Source organism: Vicugna pacos, chromosome 30 (assembly GCF_048564905.1).
Source record: "Vicugna pacos chromosome 30, VicPac4, whole genome shotgun sequence".
Taxonomy (NCBI): Eukaryota; Metazoa; Chordata; class Mammalia; order Artiodactyla; family Camelidae; genus Vicugna; species Vicugna pacos.
The window spans coordinates 23670973-23689521 of NC_133016.1; the positions used below are offsets into that span (position 1 = coordinate 23670973).

An 18549-nucleotide genomic window follows, 5' to 3' on the forward strand; every position below is an offset into this window, starting at 1 on the left:
TGAATTGTTTTAATAAAAAGCCTTGTTCTCTCTATGGAAGAAACTGAGTCTATAGTCACGGCTCCCGCAGAAAGTGGGCTAGGGGCTCGGATCCTCACCGGGATAAAGTGGACGGGCCCAGGGGCAGCCAAGCACCCCCAATGAGCCAACGTGTTTAGACAGAGTTGCCGCCACCAAGGGAATATTGCTCTCTTGGTGTGTTAGCCACTAAATTGAGAACTGCACCTCAGCAGTTAATAATATCTTCCTGCTGAAAATAGCCCAGAGAGGAAGCCTGTCTGTGACAGTAGGCACGCCGCCAGACTCCGGGCTAGCCATTCAGTACTGCGCGAGAAAGATGGTAGGGCCAGTGGTGACCTCGCAGTGGCCACGCTGTACAGTATCCTTTCACAAGGCTCCTGCAAAGGGAGGGCTCCCGGGCGAGTCACCAGCCTCCTTCTGCAGCCTTATAACCTCGGCAAGGATGTCACATGGACCAGAGGCTCAGGCAGCAGGACCAGAGGAGGGGTCAGATCGCCCAGCGGGGGATCAGGAGGACCCCAGGCTTTGGGAGACAGCCCTTGCATGGCTGGCTACCCGGCACTGGGCCAGCCAGGGGGAAAAAGAGCTTCTGGTGCAGAGAGGGAACAGAGCACTCACTTCCCCTGCAGGAAGGTCAGTCTTGGAAAATGAGCCACAGGGAACTTTCCTGACTCTCCCTTCTGTAACCCTCATGGAAAAGGAAAGATTGCAGAATCACAAGAGACAGGCCCATGATCGTGGCCTCACCCAGGAGACCTCAGAGGTGCTTCGGAAACAAGCGTTTACCTACAAGTGTAGAACCCAGGCACCTGACAAGTCTCCACAGTCAACGTTCTTTACTGATTATCTAAATATCTATGTGTATTTCAAAGCTGCCACAGGTCACTACTTCTTTAAATTGCGGCAAAATATGCATAACATAAAATTTACCATTAGTGACATTGACAGCATTCACAGAGCTGTGACCATCACTACCTAGTTCCAGAACATTATTATTACCCAGAACGGAAACCCTGTCCCACGGGCCTCTTTTAACAATGTCATTCACAACAGCAAAGCCAACGGGGAGGAAGGGGCAGAGTTAATGCACCTCGTCCAGTTTCAAAAATCTTACTTGAGAAGAGGCTCAACCAGCAAGATGTTCAAGTTCTTCACTATGGGAACTGAGACAGAACCACAGAAAACCTGCAGGGCCACCAGAAGAAGCCACCAAAGATCACCCCCTGCAGGAACACAGTCTTTCCACCCCCTAACACCAGGGGCTCCCCAACTTGTCTATGCCTTGAAATCACCTGGGCGGCTTCAAAAAATACCAACACTGTGATCCTGACGACAGACTGTGATTCGGAAGATCCCTGAGGTCCTAGTGTGCAGGCAAGTCTGGGGACCACCGCCCGGTGCCTTTTTTCCTCCTACCACCCGGTTAAGACACCTGCTTTGAAGCAGCCTGGCAATCACGGCACTGCAGCAACAGGATCCCGGGACAGTAGCAGCGCAATAAAGCAGCAAACGGAGCCAAACTTAATCATGAACCCTCTGGCAATTCCTCCCTTTTCACTGTCCCCCGGTTCTGAGCTTGCCATCAAGGTCTCACAGGTCCAGAAGTCCACCCAGCTGCAGCCGGGCTCTGCTAAGAAAAAGCAGAGCCTGGGGAGGGGGTGTGAGTGACCCAGGCTGTGGCCAAAAGCTGCGCGGGAGCCTGGCCCTCACCTGGCCACCTCCCACTTCGCAGGCCAGCCCTGTTCTGCCTCAGTGACAGGATGCATGAGGCGGCAGGCCTTCTAGTCTGGCCGGCAGAGCAGCCCCAATTTGCGCCAGAGACTTTTAATGCTGTCACCCTGCATTCAACCCCTGCCTGACTGCCCCATTCTTTCCAAGACAATAGGGGTTTTAACAGTGAGCCCTTCTCCAGGTTGAGTGCATGACCTCAAGCATCGCAGCAGAGGCGGCAGACCCCATGACTGGTCTTCACCAGGGAGTGGCTGTGCACCAGGTGAGCTGGCCTGGGCCCGAGTCACCAGGCTGGCATTAAGGAATAGGTGGATTGGGTCCTTAGAGATTCAGTCACTTCTCACAGTGGCCTGGACAGAAGGCGAGTGGGTAAATAAGGGGCTTTTGCTCATGGACACAGGTGCTAGTCTGCCTGACTCCCCCATAGCCCACTTGGATGAACTCAGTCCACTCCCGCTCTCCTCCCCATGACATTAGAGACTCCAGAGAAACCACAAGCTGCTTGTTCCCAGGCACGGGAAGGAGAAATTATAAACACAGCAATGGGCACCCAGGCCCAGATTCCCAGTTTGCCATCACCGTTCCCAGCCAGGTCACAAACGCAGCTGAATAACTTTTGGTAACAACAGGATAGAACCATCTTTCCTAAGCTACTTGGTTTGAGCCCAAGATGACCATGGACCCAGCCAGGGTGGCATTTTCAGATTCTATAGGTGTTTTTGAAGACCCTCCCGCGAGGCTCTAATAGATGCCAGTGGGGATGAAAGAAAAGGAAAGAATGGTTCCTGAAAAGGATGCTGATCTCAGGATACTCCCGTCACCCAGAAGTAGAAGCTATACATGGATCTGAAGACCTTAGCGAAGGAGCTGGCCTCCCTTGGATTGGTTAAGATGGTATCTCTCCAATAAGTACTCTCAAGTCCCTCCCCTGGACACACCAGTACCATGTCTCCATTGCCTCCCGCTTCCCTTCTTGACATCCACTGTGGCACCTCTTTTGAACTTTAAAAGACTACAAATGATTGCTGGCCTCCAATCTCTGCCCTAAGTGGGGAGGTCCGTATGCCTAAGACCCAATCAGCTCCAGACATCAATACATAAAGCAGGGGGCTGGAGGATGGGCCTGCAGCTCAATAATCTAGAACTCGCAAGTGGGACGGTGTTCCTTCAACCTCCCCCCAAACCAGGACATCAGACCCGCCAAGTGAAAGCCCCTCCTCCCCAAAACTCCAGATGGAGGCTGCCAAGATGACAGCTTCAAACACATGCTTTTAATTACCAGTGATACAGTGAAAGCTCTGGGAGCAAATCCTTTCCCTTTCCACCACCGAGCTAAACCTAGAAGCTTCCCATCTATATGAGACTCCTCCAAGGTGGGTATTCCTGGATCAGGACACATGCCAGCAACAAAGGCCTGTTCTGTACGCTTTTTAAAAAGCACCATACCCAGATCACAATTCAAAACCAATCCACAAACACTTCTCAGCCCCAAAGAGCATATCCTCATGGAGAAATTGTCTCGAGGGTCACTGACCCCATGTGAGACGGACCCAGGCCTCTCCCAGAGCCTGCCTGTGGGCATCTGCCTGCTCGTGTGTCTGCATGGGATCGTCTATCTGTACGTCTGCAGCATGCATACGCACGCACGCGTACACACACACACACACACAAAACCATGCACCGAGCAATCCATCTGTCTCGGAGAGCCGGCTGTCAGAAATGAAAGTACAATCTCCTGGAACCGAGTCACAGCCTTCTAAAAATGTGCCGTTTTCCCAGACTGAGGAAACTTGCAGGGGTGGGGTATGTTTCACTGCGAGTCCCAAAGGCCTGGGCCTGTCGTCTCACCGGCCAGACCCGAGCTGCAAGGCTGGAATTCCAACCTGCAGCCAGCGGGCCGGCTCCCAGCCCACTCCCCTTCCTCGCAGGAAAGGGAAGGGCCAGCCTTGGAGTCACCCCGGCATCTCAGGAGGGGCGTGCCTTTGCACACACCCCCACCCCCACCTCCGAGACACCACATTTTCACATTGGGCTGTTTTCTCTTTCCCTTCTTCCCTTGCCAAGAGAATCAAGCCCTGGCTCCCGCTGCCGACCTTCCTCCCACCCTAAACTGAGCCCCATTCATTAAGCCTGCTCTCAGCCAGGGCAGGACAGGAAGGAAAACAGCACACAGGGCCTGTGAAAGAGACACTCACAGAGGTGATTTCAAGGGGGAGGTGGGGGCAGATCCTTGTGGGCGTTTTCCCCGCCCCCCACATCCCCCACTTCGATGCCCGCTTGGCCCTGCCTTCCCCACAGCAGGCTCCTCACCAAAGCCCCCCATTGGCCTCATCTTCTGCAAGGCGGACACACCCAGGCCACCCTCTCCCCATCCCCATGGAAAGATCAACTTCTTGGAAACGAGGAGGTTCAGGATTTATCCCTTTGCAAAACTCTCTGCCCTGGCCCCAGGCCACTACAATCATTTGGGGCGGGGGGAGCATCCTCACTGCAAAGGGTGGAGACCTGGGTTTTCTCAGCGCCCCAATGCCCCCTCTCCAGATACCCCCCAAACCACTGGCACCAACCCAAGAAGCAGTTTTTTCTATTTCCCCCCACAGCACATTATTAATAAACTGCTCCAACTCCGAACGGAAAGAAGAAAGAGCTCAAACTTTGAAGCCTTGGGAATTAGTAAATCAAGAACTAAAATTCAAAACAAATGCTCTTTCATGTGGAGCCCCCCCCTCCTTTTTTTTTTCTTTTTGCAGTTTTGTTCAACTACATGATCCCTTCAGAGACAAGCACTCCTTCCACCAGCTCCTCATTCATTGAAGTGGCTGCAGGTACTCTGGGGCTGGGGGGAGGAGTTAATCATTGCTTGACCCCCAGTTTCTTTCTCCGACTGGAGAAACTCTTAGAAGCCCACCCATCTCAGAAGGGGCTGCAGGGTTACACTGTTAAGGTCACAGTGTTCAGCTCCCGGGCGGGTAAGGAGGCTGGTGGCTGGCCGGGTGTCGTCACTTCCTCCAGCAAAGGAGACAGACAAGATGTTATCAACAAGACAAACCTTCCGAAAAGCCCCCTTTCAAAAGCTACCGCTTCCCTTGCTTATTTCATGTGGTTCGCAGGGGCCGGGACTCCTCCCTGCACACTCGGGATTTAAAAAATAAAACCGTCTAACAACATCCTGAGTGTGCTATTTTGCCCACACCCTTTCCTCTCCTTGGTCTTCTTTCTTTCCGGAACTCTCTCAGCCTTAGAAAGCAGAAACCCTCCAGCTCTTCACGCCCCGTGTGTTCCTCCCTCCTCCACTGCCGTGGCCCACCCTCCTCCTAACGCCCCAAGCCCCCTGCCCTCGCTGGGTCCTTCTTTTTTCCTGCTCAGCTCTCATTAGGAGCATTGAGTAAACAATACCTCTGTCTCAGATAACAGCCAGAGCATATACTGCGCTGAAATAAAAACAAACAAGGGTCTCCCTGCAGACATTCTCAGCAAGCTCAATTCCTGGAGAGGGAACAGGCTGGGATGACTAACAGAGCAACACCTGACCAGTCTGAGGTCACCTCACAAAAGAGGGTGCACCACAGTCCCCTGAAGAGTTTTATGGCTTCCATCCAAGCTGCCATGATGCCACACCAACGTCCCAGGGGCAAATGCCCAGAACTCTGCAGGATTTTCTTTTTTATTTCCCCCCAGGTTACTTTCCCTCTTGCTTTAGCTAGTTCTTAGAAAATCCAGTGATTGGCACACTGGGGTAGGAAAAACAGGTGGAAACAAGACATCTTTAGAACAAAATGGAAATGCCTCCCATTTACATTGCTAATGAGTTTCTCCAAGTTTATCACTCTCCTCTCCTGTCCCTCAGGGACAATGAGGCTTGAGCTACCCACTGCCCCTCATCCAATCCCATAACCCTCCAGCCCAGCCATGCCAGGCCCTCGCTCACAGCCGTGGGCCCTGAGGAAAACCTTCCCTGCTGGGTAGCAGTGGTGGGGCCTACTATGTGCAGCGTCCCAGCCCGGGAACTCCCATTGCCTGACATGCATTGCAGACGCTGGACCGAGAATTAGGACTTGCAGAGAAGCACCAAGGACGTCTGTGCTAAACTTCCATCATACACTTGGGATCTGTCTTCAACAAGTTCCCAAAAGGTAGATCCATCCCCTTAAGGCACCCGATGCACTGTGGGCAAGAGCTTAAACCATGAACTGATGACATCAAAGTCACCAAGGGAACCCCCTCAAGCCAGGAACCACTTAACAAATAACCAGGAAACGGGGCTCAAGGGCAGCCCCCACACCCCCATCCCTGCTGGCCTGTATTTCCACATCTACAGGGCAGGCCTGGCAGGGACGGCAGAATGATGAGCTCAAGGGCACTACAGTCACCACAGATGCACCCAGTTTAACGCACATAAAAGTGGGAATTAATTCCAGACCAGCTAGGGTGACGGAAGGCCACCTCCAGTCTCCAGTAATTTTAGGAGGTCTTGAAATTGCCAGGAAAGTAAGAGAAAGCATCTCACCTGAAAGCCCCCCAGGGGCCAGATAATTCGTTCCCCCTGTTTCAGCGGAGGAAGGCACAGCATCCGGACAGGCTGCTGCAGATCGGGAAAGGAGAGAGAAATGCAACACAAATAAGTAAACAGAAGCACCAAGATTAACTTGTAAGCACATTCTGAACAGCATTAAAGAGAAACCACACATTCCAAACGGCCGACTCCCAGCCGCGATGCTGACTATGAGTGGTCTGCTCAGGCTTCGCTACCCATCACGAGACAGACCACAGCACCTTGTCACCCGTCTGGGCTCCGGGCCGCCAGTTCATCATTAGTCAAGTCAGACTCGATCACAGACTGGCTGGAATTTCTTTGATTGCAAATCCCCCATTGAGGAAACCAGGTAGTTTCCAAGGTCAAAGAAGGCCGGGTTCTTCTCTCCACCTTGGCTGCTGTCTCCCCACCATCTTTCCCAAAGAAAGATTCAGGGCACGGACTCTGCTTGGATCCAGTGGCCTCGCTGACATTCCCACAGACCAGTGTCTCCCTCTCATTTTTTTAGACAGATTTCCTAGTTCGTCAGGACTTTCTTAAAACTGGCATTAGGCTAAAAGGACTGCTTTTTTGTTCTTAACTGAGGTCTTGTAAGTATAGCAAAGCACACAAATCTCATGTACAATTCAATGAATTATACTCTTGTATACACCTGTGTGAAGCCTCTGCCACGTCAGGACAACAGAGAACATTCTCAGCAAGGGTCCTAGCTGGAAGAGAAATGTTCTTCCTCCTTCCAGGCCTAATCCAAACTCCCCACCTCTGGAAATCTTCCCTGGCAACCCCAGACCTGCGAGGTTCCCTGCCCTCAGTTCCTATAAAATCCTTCTGGCGCCCAGCACTGGGAGTTTCCTTCTGCGGTCTTTACAGATCTTTGACCTTCAGATCCTGCCTGCCTGAACTAGACTATAACCTTCTCTTGAACATCTTTGTCACCTCAGGTGCTCAGCAGTGACCTAAATGTTAATGAGGATAATGTCAATTCCAGCTGAGAAACAGACTCGACAACCTCCCTCCAAGCAATTAAAACAATAACGCCCACGAACCACAACTAATTAGTCCCAGAAAACAAAAATACACAAGACCCCGTAAGCATATCACGCACCACTGCCAACGCCAAACTTACTGAAATCCATAGAGAAAGGCCAGCTCAGGAAAGGGGTTTCCCAGCTCCGAACCAAAAACACCAGGGTGGATGGTGCAAATTCCAGTCCTTCCACCCCGGGCCACTAGCAGGATGTCCCTGGGGTGTGCATTACCAGTTTCCCACTGGAACCGCTTGGCCGAGATGGCAAATATGGAGCCAAGGGAAAGAGCGGCCCAGAGGCAAGCAGCCACGGGAGCGCTCTAGTAGCCCAGCAGCTGTTTCTGTTTCAAGGTGAAGGGCAGAGGTGGGCTGGCCCCTTCAACTCTGAGTTTCTCCCTCCAATCTCTCCTGCATCCTCTCTCAGGCTAGAAGAACAGCTTTCCAAGAGTTCTTCTAAACAGAGGAGGGGGAAGCGGAGGAGTGGCAGGGGAGAGAGAAAAGACTGTGTGTGTAATCTCATTTTATCAGAGTAAAGTATTATTCCTAACAGGAATATACAGTTTTACAGGATACACTTAATCACATGGAAAACAATAGGGGCAGGCAGGAAACAGAGTTGCTGGTTAGAGAGTATGCCCTGCACTTTCTAAACGGCTCTGGTGGCCTTCAGCATGCTCTAGAGATAGGCTTCAACCTACCCCCAAACGGAAGGCAGCCCCACATTAAATATGACTTACCCATGGCCACTCCTCACCCCCTCACCCCCTGCCACGCCCCCGCCCCATCCTCCCAGCTTTGGCTGTCTGGATCCCAGGGGCAAGGTGTGTTTCAAAGGAAGAGCCCGGCATCTCAGGGCAGAGCTGGGACCACATTCAGGGTGTCAGCCTGTCTCAGATCAAAGGTAAGCCAGCTCCACACCAGCAACCACAAGCGTTTCTATGAAATGGTGCTCTGCCCTTCGTGCAGCGCCTTTGATCTCGGGATTTACAAACATTAATTAGGACTTCCTACCACCCCTGTGAAGTAGGAAGGTATACCTGTTCGACATACACCCAGGGAAACTGAGGCGTCACTGAGTAGGCCAAGGGGCCACCCAGTGAGCTGATCATACCCAGCACCTACCCCGTGCCTCCCCCTCCCCAGGCAGGCCAGCGTCCTCACTCTTCCCTGTACACAGTCGGGCTGAGACAGCCTTCAGCATCCAGACTAGCCTCAAGCTCCTGCCAGGCTGGTAAAGGTCAGAGGCCACACCTCCACCTCTCACCCACAAGAAAGCTCCTGGAGGTGGCTCTCTAAAGCTAGGGTCTCAGCTTCTCCCATGTCGTCTGCTCCCCGGGGCCCAGGCTGGCACACACTCAAGCTCTAGGCCACTTCTGGCTCTTCTCCACCACTAACCACCACCAAGCACCCAGGAAATGCTGGGTTCTGTGGGAGAAGGCCTCATTCCCCTCTCCCAGCAGCAAGAGAGACCTTGAAGACGCACGCCTGGGAGCGCCAAGGAATGAGTGCTGTGAGGGGACAAGGAAAGGGAGTTGGGGGTCCCACTTCTCTCATTCAGAGCCTGGTTCTCAGAGAGTCACCCTATTCTTGTCAACTTAGTTCTGAACTTCCTAAGTCCTGTCTGGGACAGAAGAACCCAACCCTCACCCCACCCCCACCACTGTACCCCAGTGTCCCAGCTCTGCTCCAGTTCACAACCCTGGTTACAGAAGAACAATCCAATGCAATGAAATCACATTTTTAGGCCACAGCATCAGGCCTATAAAATGAATGAATGAATGAACCAATAAATGAGTGAATGAATGAATCATCTAACTCTTCGATCATAGGAGTTTAAAAAGAGGCCTGGAAAAGTTAAGAGTGGCCTGAGTTAAGAGGTAAATGCAGGGCTAGGTCCCAGACTTCTCAACTCAGGCTTTGGAGGCTTGATCTGCCAATGGGCTCTGATCACTGATCACCTGCATCCCTAGCCTAAGGGAACAGGGTACCAGCAACATCCCCCTGCCCCCAGTCATTCTTCAAACCTTTCAGACCATCAGATACAGAGGACACAGGAAGCAGAGCCCACAGAGCACTCCCTCCCAACATCCCCACCCCATAAGCTGAGATCTCATTCTAAAAGCCTGCTCTTACTCCTTGTATGATGGGGAAGGAAGGTGGGGGGGTCTGCCTGACTTCTGATAGGCCCAAGTCACAGCCACCCTGCTCCTACACTCAGCCACATCTAACAATCCTCCTTTCCCAGAGTGAAGTCCTGCTGACTTTGAACCACCTAGCACCCGGGTCTACAAAAGTCCAGCATCCCAGAGGCTGCCACATAATGACTTATATTATAGCAAAATGGAGTTCCCGACTTTCAGCCCTGGCTCTCCTTCAAACGCTTCAGGGGGACCAAGCCCCAGTCCCTTCCCACCACCTCTTCCCAAGCTGGAGACTTCACTGAAAAGATCTCCTCAGTTGTGCAACTGGTTATGATTTTAATAGTTGTCCACTGTAAACCTTACGGCTGGTTCTCACCTAATAACCCAAGACCAAAAATTCAACCTAAGGCTTAGAAACTGAAGAATCTAAGTGGCTGATCTAAATTCCCTAGCCAAATGGTCTCCCCTGTACAAGGCGAGGATAAAAACCTGGGGCAGCATCTCATCTGTGTGTCTGACCTCAACGCCCCCGGCCACAGCAGCCAACAAAACCGGCCCCAGCCCTGGCTGCCCTCCAACGTGTCCGGAGATCCCTACTGAGGGGGCTTCGCCTGTTAGCACCGGGCATACTTACACAAGGGTGGTGCTTTCATTCTTTTTTTTATTTGGGGGTTTTGGGGTTTTTTGACTTGTCTTGGTTTTTTTTGTTTTACACAAAATGTTTTGGGTGAATAACCAGCTGTTTGAGTTTCCGATTGGCAGGTTAATCACTTCCTATTGGCTGATCTGGAGAACTTTTCTCCCCCTTGAAAATGGCACATTCCTGTCTTTGTGGCTTCTCTGTTTACACACATTTTGCTACCTAATGTCAACACTTGCTAATGAATAAATATATCACTCCACTCACTGAAAATGAGGTCCTGGCCTGAGAGGGTGGCTGCTTGAATCCAGGGAACAGATTTGTCCCGCTATCTCTGCAGGAAACCCAAGAGAATGTGGTCCTTCTTTCCTATGGTTTTAGGAAGTTTCTCGAAACATCTCCACCTAATCGTCTTTGCCCCCGGGGCCAAGGTGACTGGACTCTATCTTTCTCTCTCTTTTAAGGAAAAACCACCAAATTTGAAGACTATGGAAGGAAAAACAAAAACAGGACAGAGAGAGTCCCTTGGAGAACTAAGCTCTTAAAAGAATTCTTGAGTCTTGAAGCCAAAAACCCAGTCGAGTTACATTCTTTGAGAAAACAGAGCTTGTTAATTTCAGTTAACATTTGTTACAAATACAGAGCTGGTTATCTCCTCATTAATGACTATTTATCTGGTGTTTTGCAAATCGAAAGCAAAATATCCCATGCTTTGCAGGCCACTTATTAGACAGGCACCAGGCAAGCAGCAACGCCTTTCGACTTGAGGGAGCGTGGAGTCGGGGAGGGCTGGCTGGAGAGCATGGGCTTGGGTTACACCATTCATTAAAGTATTTAATTTACGACAACGCCCCAGCAAAACTTTTAATTAGTGGGGGGGGGAAAGCCGAACAGCCCAAGCTCATGAGGCGGAAGGACCTGTAGAATTCCAAGAGCAAAATGGGGCCCAACCGTTCACTTTTCCTTCTCCCAGAAACTTTGGAAAAATAATAAAAATGTTGCATTTTTCAGGGACCAGTACAGACCCAAATCACAATCCATACTTTCAAGCAAAGGAACCTCCCACTGTAAGAAGGGGCTCCAGGACACAGGGGACCATCCCAGTGGTCACCCTCAAGTCCCAGTTTTGCGGACTCTCTTTCCCTGGCACTGTTGGCCCCTGCACTGCCAGCCAGAAGTTGAAGGCAGACAACCACAATAGGGCTGGTGCCAGTCTCAGGTGGGGCTTCTGCCCTGGCCCCATGCCATCCAGTGACAAAGCAAAGGGCAGGCAGAGCTAAGCTAAACACTTTCATAGACCCCACTAGGAATTCTGAGAAAACCGGGCAGGGGCTGTTGCCCTAACTTAGCAAATTTTCTCATCTTCTTACTCCAAAGCAAGGTCTTCTCTACAGCTTGTAAAAACTATCCTTCCTTCTATCCAGTTGATCCATTCTTCCCACTGATTGTTCTGGCACTCACGAAATCCCCGAAGCTTCCCAACAACCTGTCCTATTTGGCTCCCAAGACACTTCTGCGTGGATCAAATTCCACGTGTTAAAGCTGAGCCAACTTGGGTTACAGAAAAAAGGAACAAGATGTAAAGCATATCTAGGAAACACCTTTGTAAAAAATATATATATGTATACATATACACATATATACATACATACACACACACACATATCTCAGCTTCAGTCACAACAAAAACAGGAAAAAAAATCCACCAAACTTCCAACAGGGGAAACCTATAACCACCTCGGGGCAAGTGTCTCCCCAAGCCGCTGCCTAGATACAAAAATCCGCCTTTTAGACACTCCATTTCTAACTTAAGATAGGAAGGGTATTTTTAAAATCATCTACTCACCAGTTGGTTTGAGAAAATCCATCGGGTATCTGGAGTAAGGAGGAGGGGGAGACTCTGGAATTAAAAAAGAAAGAGAAAATAAAGGACGAGCCAAGAGAAAGAGAGATAGAAACTTATGATAACAGAGGCATTCTTTTAGCCCAACTGTTTGTCTTAGCTGTGGGGGTTGGAGGCAGGGCCGCGAGGCGGTGATTGCCTTGATATTTAGCTGTCAGATAAACAAAAGAGGCCGCCTGGCGCCAGCCTCGGCGCTCCGCTCCTCCACGTCTGCGGCCGCCGCCGCCGCGCTCAGCCGGCCCGGCTGGAAACCACCGGCTCGGCCGGGGCCGCGCACTTCACAGTTCACAGGGTGGGGGGCGACGAAGCCCCCTCCCCGTCCCAGAACTTCCGACCGCGCTCCCCCTACCACCTCCCACCCCGCCCCGACCCGTCCCTCGGGTGCAATTCACCTCTGCCACCGCTGCTCCGCTCTGCATCCGCACGGGGAACACGGAGCTCCCCTTCCCCAGCCCACCCGAGAGGTGCACCCCAAAAGTGCGCTGATGAACTTAGGTTTGTGGGCGCCCCAGGTGCACCCCGCCTCCGCACAAAGATGTAGAGAAAAAGGAAGTAATGGAGGAGGCTGGGAGGATAAAGAGGAGGCTGGGGTCTCAGCTGAGAAGCCCAGGCCCCAGCGAGGTAAGGGGCAGCATCGTCACGGAGGCGCTGGGATCAGATCATCCTACAGTCAGTAACTGCTCTCCTGGGCTGGAGAAGAGGGAAAAGTAGGGGACACCAACTTTTCCTGACTACTTGTTCTCTTCCACCCTGGGCTGGCAGAGTTGAGAGTAGATATCCACCTCAGCCTCCCATCCTAACTCTTTGTCCCCAAACCCTAAGCTGCGCCGGCCAGAGCAGTATCCTGGCCACTAGTGCCCACGAGACTCTCCTTATTTACCGAAGGAGCAGACTTTCCAGCCTTTACAACTGCTTCTTCCAGTCTTCCTTGGCGGGCTTGGACCGAATCCAACTCGGCCACACACCTCAACGCCTTTCCGGGTGAGGGGGAGGCGTGACCCCCAGTTCTCTGCACCCCTTGGTTGATCCGGAAATGAGGGCGCCTAATTTTTAACCCCAAGTCTGTAGACTGTGTGCACGAGCAGTGCCCACAGCCCCCCTCGGGGGGGGGGCAACATAAGCAAAAACTGGAAGGGAACCCCCCAGGGAATGCCCTTCTAGTTTCCCCTAGTCTCTTTCTCTACCTTTGGCCCCCAAGTCTCCTCCCACGAGGGGATGTGCACTACCCTCTAGCGAGGTGGCTGCACAAACACACTGCCCAAGGGGGCTTTTCTTCCAGCACCTGAGCGCCAGGAGGAGGGGAGGGTGGGCACAGAACAACTTCTTACCGAGTTCGCAGAGTCGGCTAAGGTGATGGGGGTTGCAGCACACCAGCTCGGGGTTGATCTTCCCGTAAGATTCACAGCAACACAGCCTCTTGACTTCCGAGGAATGCCTGAGATCCGGCCACCTGAACACTTTGCACAGCAGGAGGGGGAGCGAGTAGGACGAGGGCGGCTGCGCGGGCTGCGAGCCGGCGGGCGCCCCCAGGCCCAGCCTGCAGTCCAGGCGGCCGGGCAGCAAGAGGCACGCGGTGCGCGTACCGCCGCGGGACTCCACGGCCTGGAGCAGCAGCTCCAGCTGCCGTTCCTTCAGTTTCTTGAGCACCGAGTGCGTGAGCGCCTTCAGATCCGCCTCGGCGCCCCCGGCCGCGCCGGCGCCCGCGGCTGGGGGGTGGGGATGGTGGTGACCTTTGGCACCTCGCACTGCCTTGCCCAGGCAGCAGCCAGCCCTGCCTGCACCGCCGCCACCGGCCCCATGCGCCCGGCCGTCCGTCGCCCCTTCTCCCCGCAGCTCGCCTCCTCCGCCTCCCCCCGCGCCCTCCTCCTCGTCCTCGCCGCCGGGCGCACGGCTCCTCCAGAGACGCCGGACGAGCGCAGATCGTTTGGTCCTGAACATGCGGGGCGAGGAGGCGAGGAGAAAAGTCGTTTGCCGGCTAAGGAGCGAACATGACCTCCGCACACCATGAAGAAGTCGGGCGCCGAGTTGTGGCAGCAGGCGCAGGCGACAGCAGCAGCAGCAGGGGCCCGGGCAGGAGCGGCGGCGGCCCAAGGGGCGCTCCGTGGCATGCGCCAGTCTCCCGGAGGCCGGGGCGCGCGCGGGGGCCCGGGGGCGCCCGCCGGGGCTCGGGGGCCTGCGCTCCGGCTGCCCCACCCCGCGCGGCCCGCGCCGTGCGCGGCTCTCGGGCCCCGGCGCACCCCGGAGGAACGCGGCCGCCGCTTCCCTGGGGGCGGCGAAGCCTACCCGGGTCGGCGCCTCCCCAAAAAGAGGCCCCCCCGCAGCGGCTCCCGAGTGTCGGGCTCGCCAGCCTCGGCTTCCTACATGGAAGATCCGCGGGGACAAAAACGAAAGGCGTTCGGCTGGGCTGCTGGAGGGAGGAAAAAGCCTCTTTCCCCCTTGCTAAGCAACTTAATTCGGGGGTGGGGAGAAGCAGGCAATTAAAAAAAAAAAGCAGGCACGCGATTTATTTTTTTCCTCTATATCCTTAGTAACCGGATCTCCTTGAATTCCGTGCACACGAAGACTCGGGGGAGGGGGCCGAGTGGACTTCACCCCACATGAGATGTCTGGCGAAATAAGGAGGCTCTCTCAAAATCTAAGAACCAAATATGCAAAGCCCAAAATGAAAAACACCACCTCCTCGCACCCCGGAGGTCTGGGGGCGTCCGGCTGGAGCTGGGGTTTAAAACAAGAAAATGTCTACAAAGTAGAACAAGACGTTTGAGGGGTGGAAAAAATGTATCCACGAGTTACATCCCCCTTTTTTCCTTGCAGAGCCCCGCTGGTCTTCCTCTCCTTTTCTTCTGCCAAAAAAAAAATCGTATATTTTTTTAATCCACAGAGAGCTTTGGCTAGGCTGCTTCAATCCTTCGCATCTGGGTGATTTAGGGGAGTCTCTGGTCTTTCCTCCTGCGCTCCCGGAGGCCCCGGTCCTCAGCGGGGACTTCCTCGGGGCTGGCGGGGGCGCGGGGGCAGAAGATGCTGCGGCGGCGGCTGCGCCCCGCGGGGCTGACAGCGCGGGGGAGGGCGGCGCGGCAGCCGCGGAGGGCCCCTGGCGGGTCGCGCGCTCTCGCCCTCTTGGGCGCAAGCTGCTCGCTAGTGCGAGGGCCGCCGGCGCCCCCTCCCCTGGCCGCGGCTGGCTGCCGGGGTTCCTTGTACGGACTGCTCGCCCCGACTCTGCTGCGGCGGCAGGAGGCCCCGGTGTCCCTCACGCCGCCTTCTCCTTCGAGACTCCTCGTCGCGCCCGGGAGCCTCCTTGTCCCCCGTCCGCCCTCTCCTGGCGCTCGGGTCCTTCTGCCGCCGCCGAGAGCTCGCCAAGCCGCACTCAGGGGCTCCGGGCCGGGCGCTCGGCTGCTCGGCGCCGGCTGGCTGGCTCTGTCTCGGGCAGCGCTCTCCGGCGCGGCGAGAGGACCGAGCACGGCGCCCGGCTGGCTCGGCTGGCGCGGCTCGGGGACAGGCTCCTCCGTGCGCCGAGCGGGCGAGCGAGTGTGCCCGGGACTCGCCGCCTCCCGCAAGGCCTCCCGCCCCCGCCCCCTTCCCTCCCCCTTTCTCCCCCTTCCCTCCCCCGCCCCCAGCCGCCGCCGCCTCCTCCCCTCCTCCCGCCCCCCCCCGCAGGCCCTCTGCTTTGCTGGTTCCACTGCGCAGTGGCGCGCCCGGCTCCGGCCTCGTCACGTGGCCGTCTAGACACCCTGTCGCTTTAAAAAAAAAAAAGCGATTGTGTTTCGCAAACAACAGATCGGGTTTCTAAAAGCTATTTCTCCCCCCGCCCCCCTGCCACCGCCACCCCCTTCCCGGTCTGCAGAGGGGGCACCAATGGGGGGAGCGAATAAAGGTGGGGAGCAAAGAAGCTCCCGCTATCGACAGAGACCTGCCCGAATCAGAGGAGAAGTGGGAAGACCCAAGAGCACCGAGCGGGTCTCGCCGGCGAGTTTTGGAGCCGAACGAGCGGGTCGGTGGCCGGATTTAGACCCAGCCATAGCTGTCCCGCGCGCGCTCGTCCTAACGCTTCATTCATTCGTTTTGTTTTGAAGGCCTTGGCGGCGGATCCCCTGGCCGCGCGGGAGGGAAGGGGGAGGAGAGCGCTGTCTCCGTTTAAAAGACATTTACACCAGACTGGACCGAGGCCCTGGGAAGTGTGCGCTGGAGGGAACAGCCGGGCCGCCGAGGGCGGGGAGGCGGCGCGAATGTGACCTCAGCGGCGGCCGCGCGCTCCCTCCCGCCCTCTCCCGCTCCGGGCTCGGGTTTCTAGGACTGCCTGGAGAAGTGTGTCTTGTGCAAAGCTCTGGAATGCATTTGGCTGGCTGACGAGTTGCAAGGGGCAGCATCCAGGCGGGAGGGTGGGGGGCGCGCCCGCCCGCCGCCGGCAGGTTTCCTCCGGAGCCCGGAAGACCTCCGCCACCCCGCCCCCCGGCGCGGGAAGGTTACCTTCCGAGCAGACCTGCCTAGGGCATGCATATGCATGCGAGGCCTGTTTCTGCGCCCTCTTCGGCCCTGTAGCTTTCAAGGTGCTTAGAGTCAGAGAGTTTATCCCCTAACCCCAGCTTTTAGCGAAGCATAGACCCAGCTGACAGATTACTGAATGAAAATGTGTAAGGCATTGGTAGGGCGAAGAACCAGACTGCATTTACTTCGTGAAAGCTATTGGTACTCAGAAATGTAATGATTTAAATATATACGTATCAATATTGACTAGGCCACTAGTTGGCATGGTGGTCTAACCTCACATCTTACCCAGTGAAATAAGATTTTTTTTAAAAAGTCATTTAGAATTGTGAGATCTGGACGACAATGAAACTCATGGAGAATTTTAACAAATCTTTAGGAAAGGTGTAGTGAACTGTTTTCATTTTCCCAGCTAAATTATTCTCATTTAAAAGGAAAAGTTACAGAAGAATTTCCACTTTACTGCTCAGCCCCTTCCCCTCCAGCAACTTAAAAGGTGTCTGCATGCCATGGATGCTTACTAAATATTTAGGAATCAATAGAGTTGGGTAGGCATTTGAACCATTCCCCTCAAACTCACCAAGAGCACCTTTGGAAGTATAAATGTGAGAGAAAGTCGTGATCTATCAATGATCTTCCCTAAGCAAGGGGGCCCTGAAGCTCACTGACAGAGAAAACTCAGGGATGCCAGGCAGTGCAGAAACGTCTAGGACAGGGCAGCAGCTGGCATTCTAAAGATTTACTTTGTAAGCCACATAGACTGCAATTGTATAAGATCATAATTTTTTAACAAAAAAAATTGCTTATTGAAATGGGCACTGAAACCTGTGTGTGTAAAATAAACTGTGTGTGTGATAAACTTTCCAAACAAGCAACCTGCAAAGGCAGCAGGAGAGAAAGCACAGGAGAAAATGGATTTGGGTGATCCTATCTTCACAGGCAGGGGAAGACAAAAAAGGCAGAAATGGGATTTTTGAGGCTTTTGGAAAATGTATAATACACTCACCTCAGAAAAGGTTAGAAAGAATACCTAACTAAAACAAAACCTGGTTCCTGGCTGGGCTCTGCCACTCACTGGTTAAATAACTTGCACTGGTGGTGAGCCTCACATTAGAAGAGCACTTGGCAGGGTTTAAAAAGCTTTCTAGCTGAGTTTCCTGCCTTCTCGGGGTCCCATTCCCTCTCTGCTCTGGACCTCACTAGAAGATATTCACTTTTCTAGAGAGGCTAGGCCAGGCTGCAAAGTGACAGGAAGGACTTTTAAATAAACAGTGAAAACAAAAGGCATATTTCTAATTAAGCTTCTTGGCTACATGGAGACTATAAAGACTCTGGGAAATCTGGCTATCTGGTCAATGGTGCTAACACTCTAGGATGAGAGGCCAGGACACACACAGGGCAGGTAGGTTTAGTGGGTGTTTCAGAAGTTGAATCTGACGTCACAACTTGTCTGGGTGGAACATGTATATACTTGCAAAGATATGTTCCCATATAGTGTAATTGTGGGTGTTTTAATTCAGGCGTCTTGCTCTCCCTACACGGCTTTCCTCCTCCATTTTACTGCCCTAAGTAGACAATGGGTGGGTTGCTGGGCAAGTAGCTACATTGGTTGGTGCTGCTTTATAGCTCCCTGGCATCCCCTGAACCAGCTAACATCCCAAGCCTTTCTGAGAGCCAGCCCCACCCCATTACATTCTTATTCCTTTCCTTTCCAAGAAAGAAGCTGGACGATAGAGGAACTCCTGGCTGGCTCGTGTGCCTAGAGAGGGAGTTCCTTTCCTTTCCACAGGCACAAATGAAACCGACAAGCACCCCATTTCAAACTATTCTGATCCTTAAAAAAAAAAGTTTAGAAGTTCACCAAACTATTGTGAATGAGTTTGATTCTAATCATTTGCTGGCAGGGAATATGGAATAAAATATCTCATTTGCAGTTGTTTATTTCCTGTTGTGGCTTCTATTTTCATCTTTTAGTCACTTTGGTGATAGTAATCAAACCCTAATCATGGTGCAGCCACAAGTCACAGAGACCAAAATAACTTGCAGCAGTTATGACAAACAAGGATGGAG

General features: G+C 53.5%; 1 protein-coding gene across 1 annotated transcript in view; it reads right to left on the reverse strand.

Annotated features, from left to right (window-relative positions):
* SMAD7 (SMAD family member 7) overlaps nucleotides 1–15559 on the reverse strand; it is a 30195-nt gene extending 14636 nt beyond the window's left edge. Inside the window, exons 1-3 of the mRNA XM_006219094.4 lie at nucleotides 13326–15559; nucleotides 11941–11994; nucleotides 6260–6334 (exon numbers count right to left, since the gene is read on the reverse strand). Of these exons, the coding sequence (XP_006219156.2) occupies nucleotides 6260–6334; nucleotides 11941–11994; nucleotides 13326–13935 (739 nt within the window). The 5' untranslated portion in view covers nucleotides 13936–15559. The remainder of the gene's footprint in view (nucleotides 1–6259; nucleotides 6335–11940; nucleotides 11995–13325) is intronic.
* Nucleotides 15560–18549: the final 2990 nt, after the last annotated feature.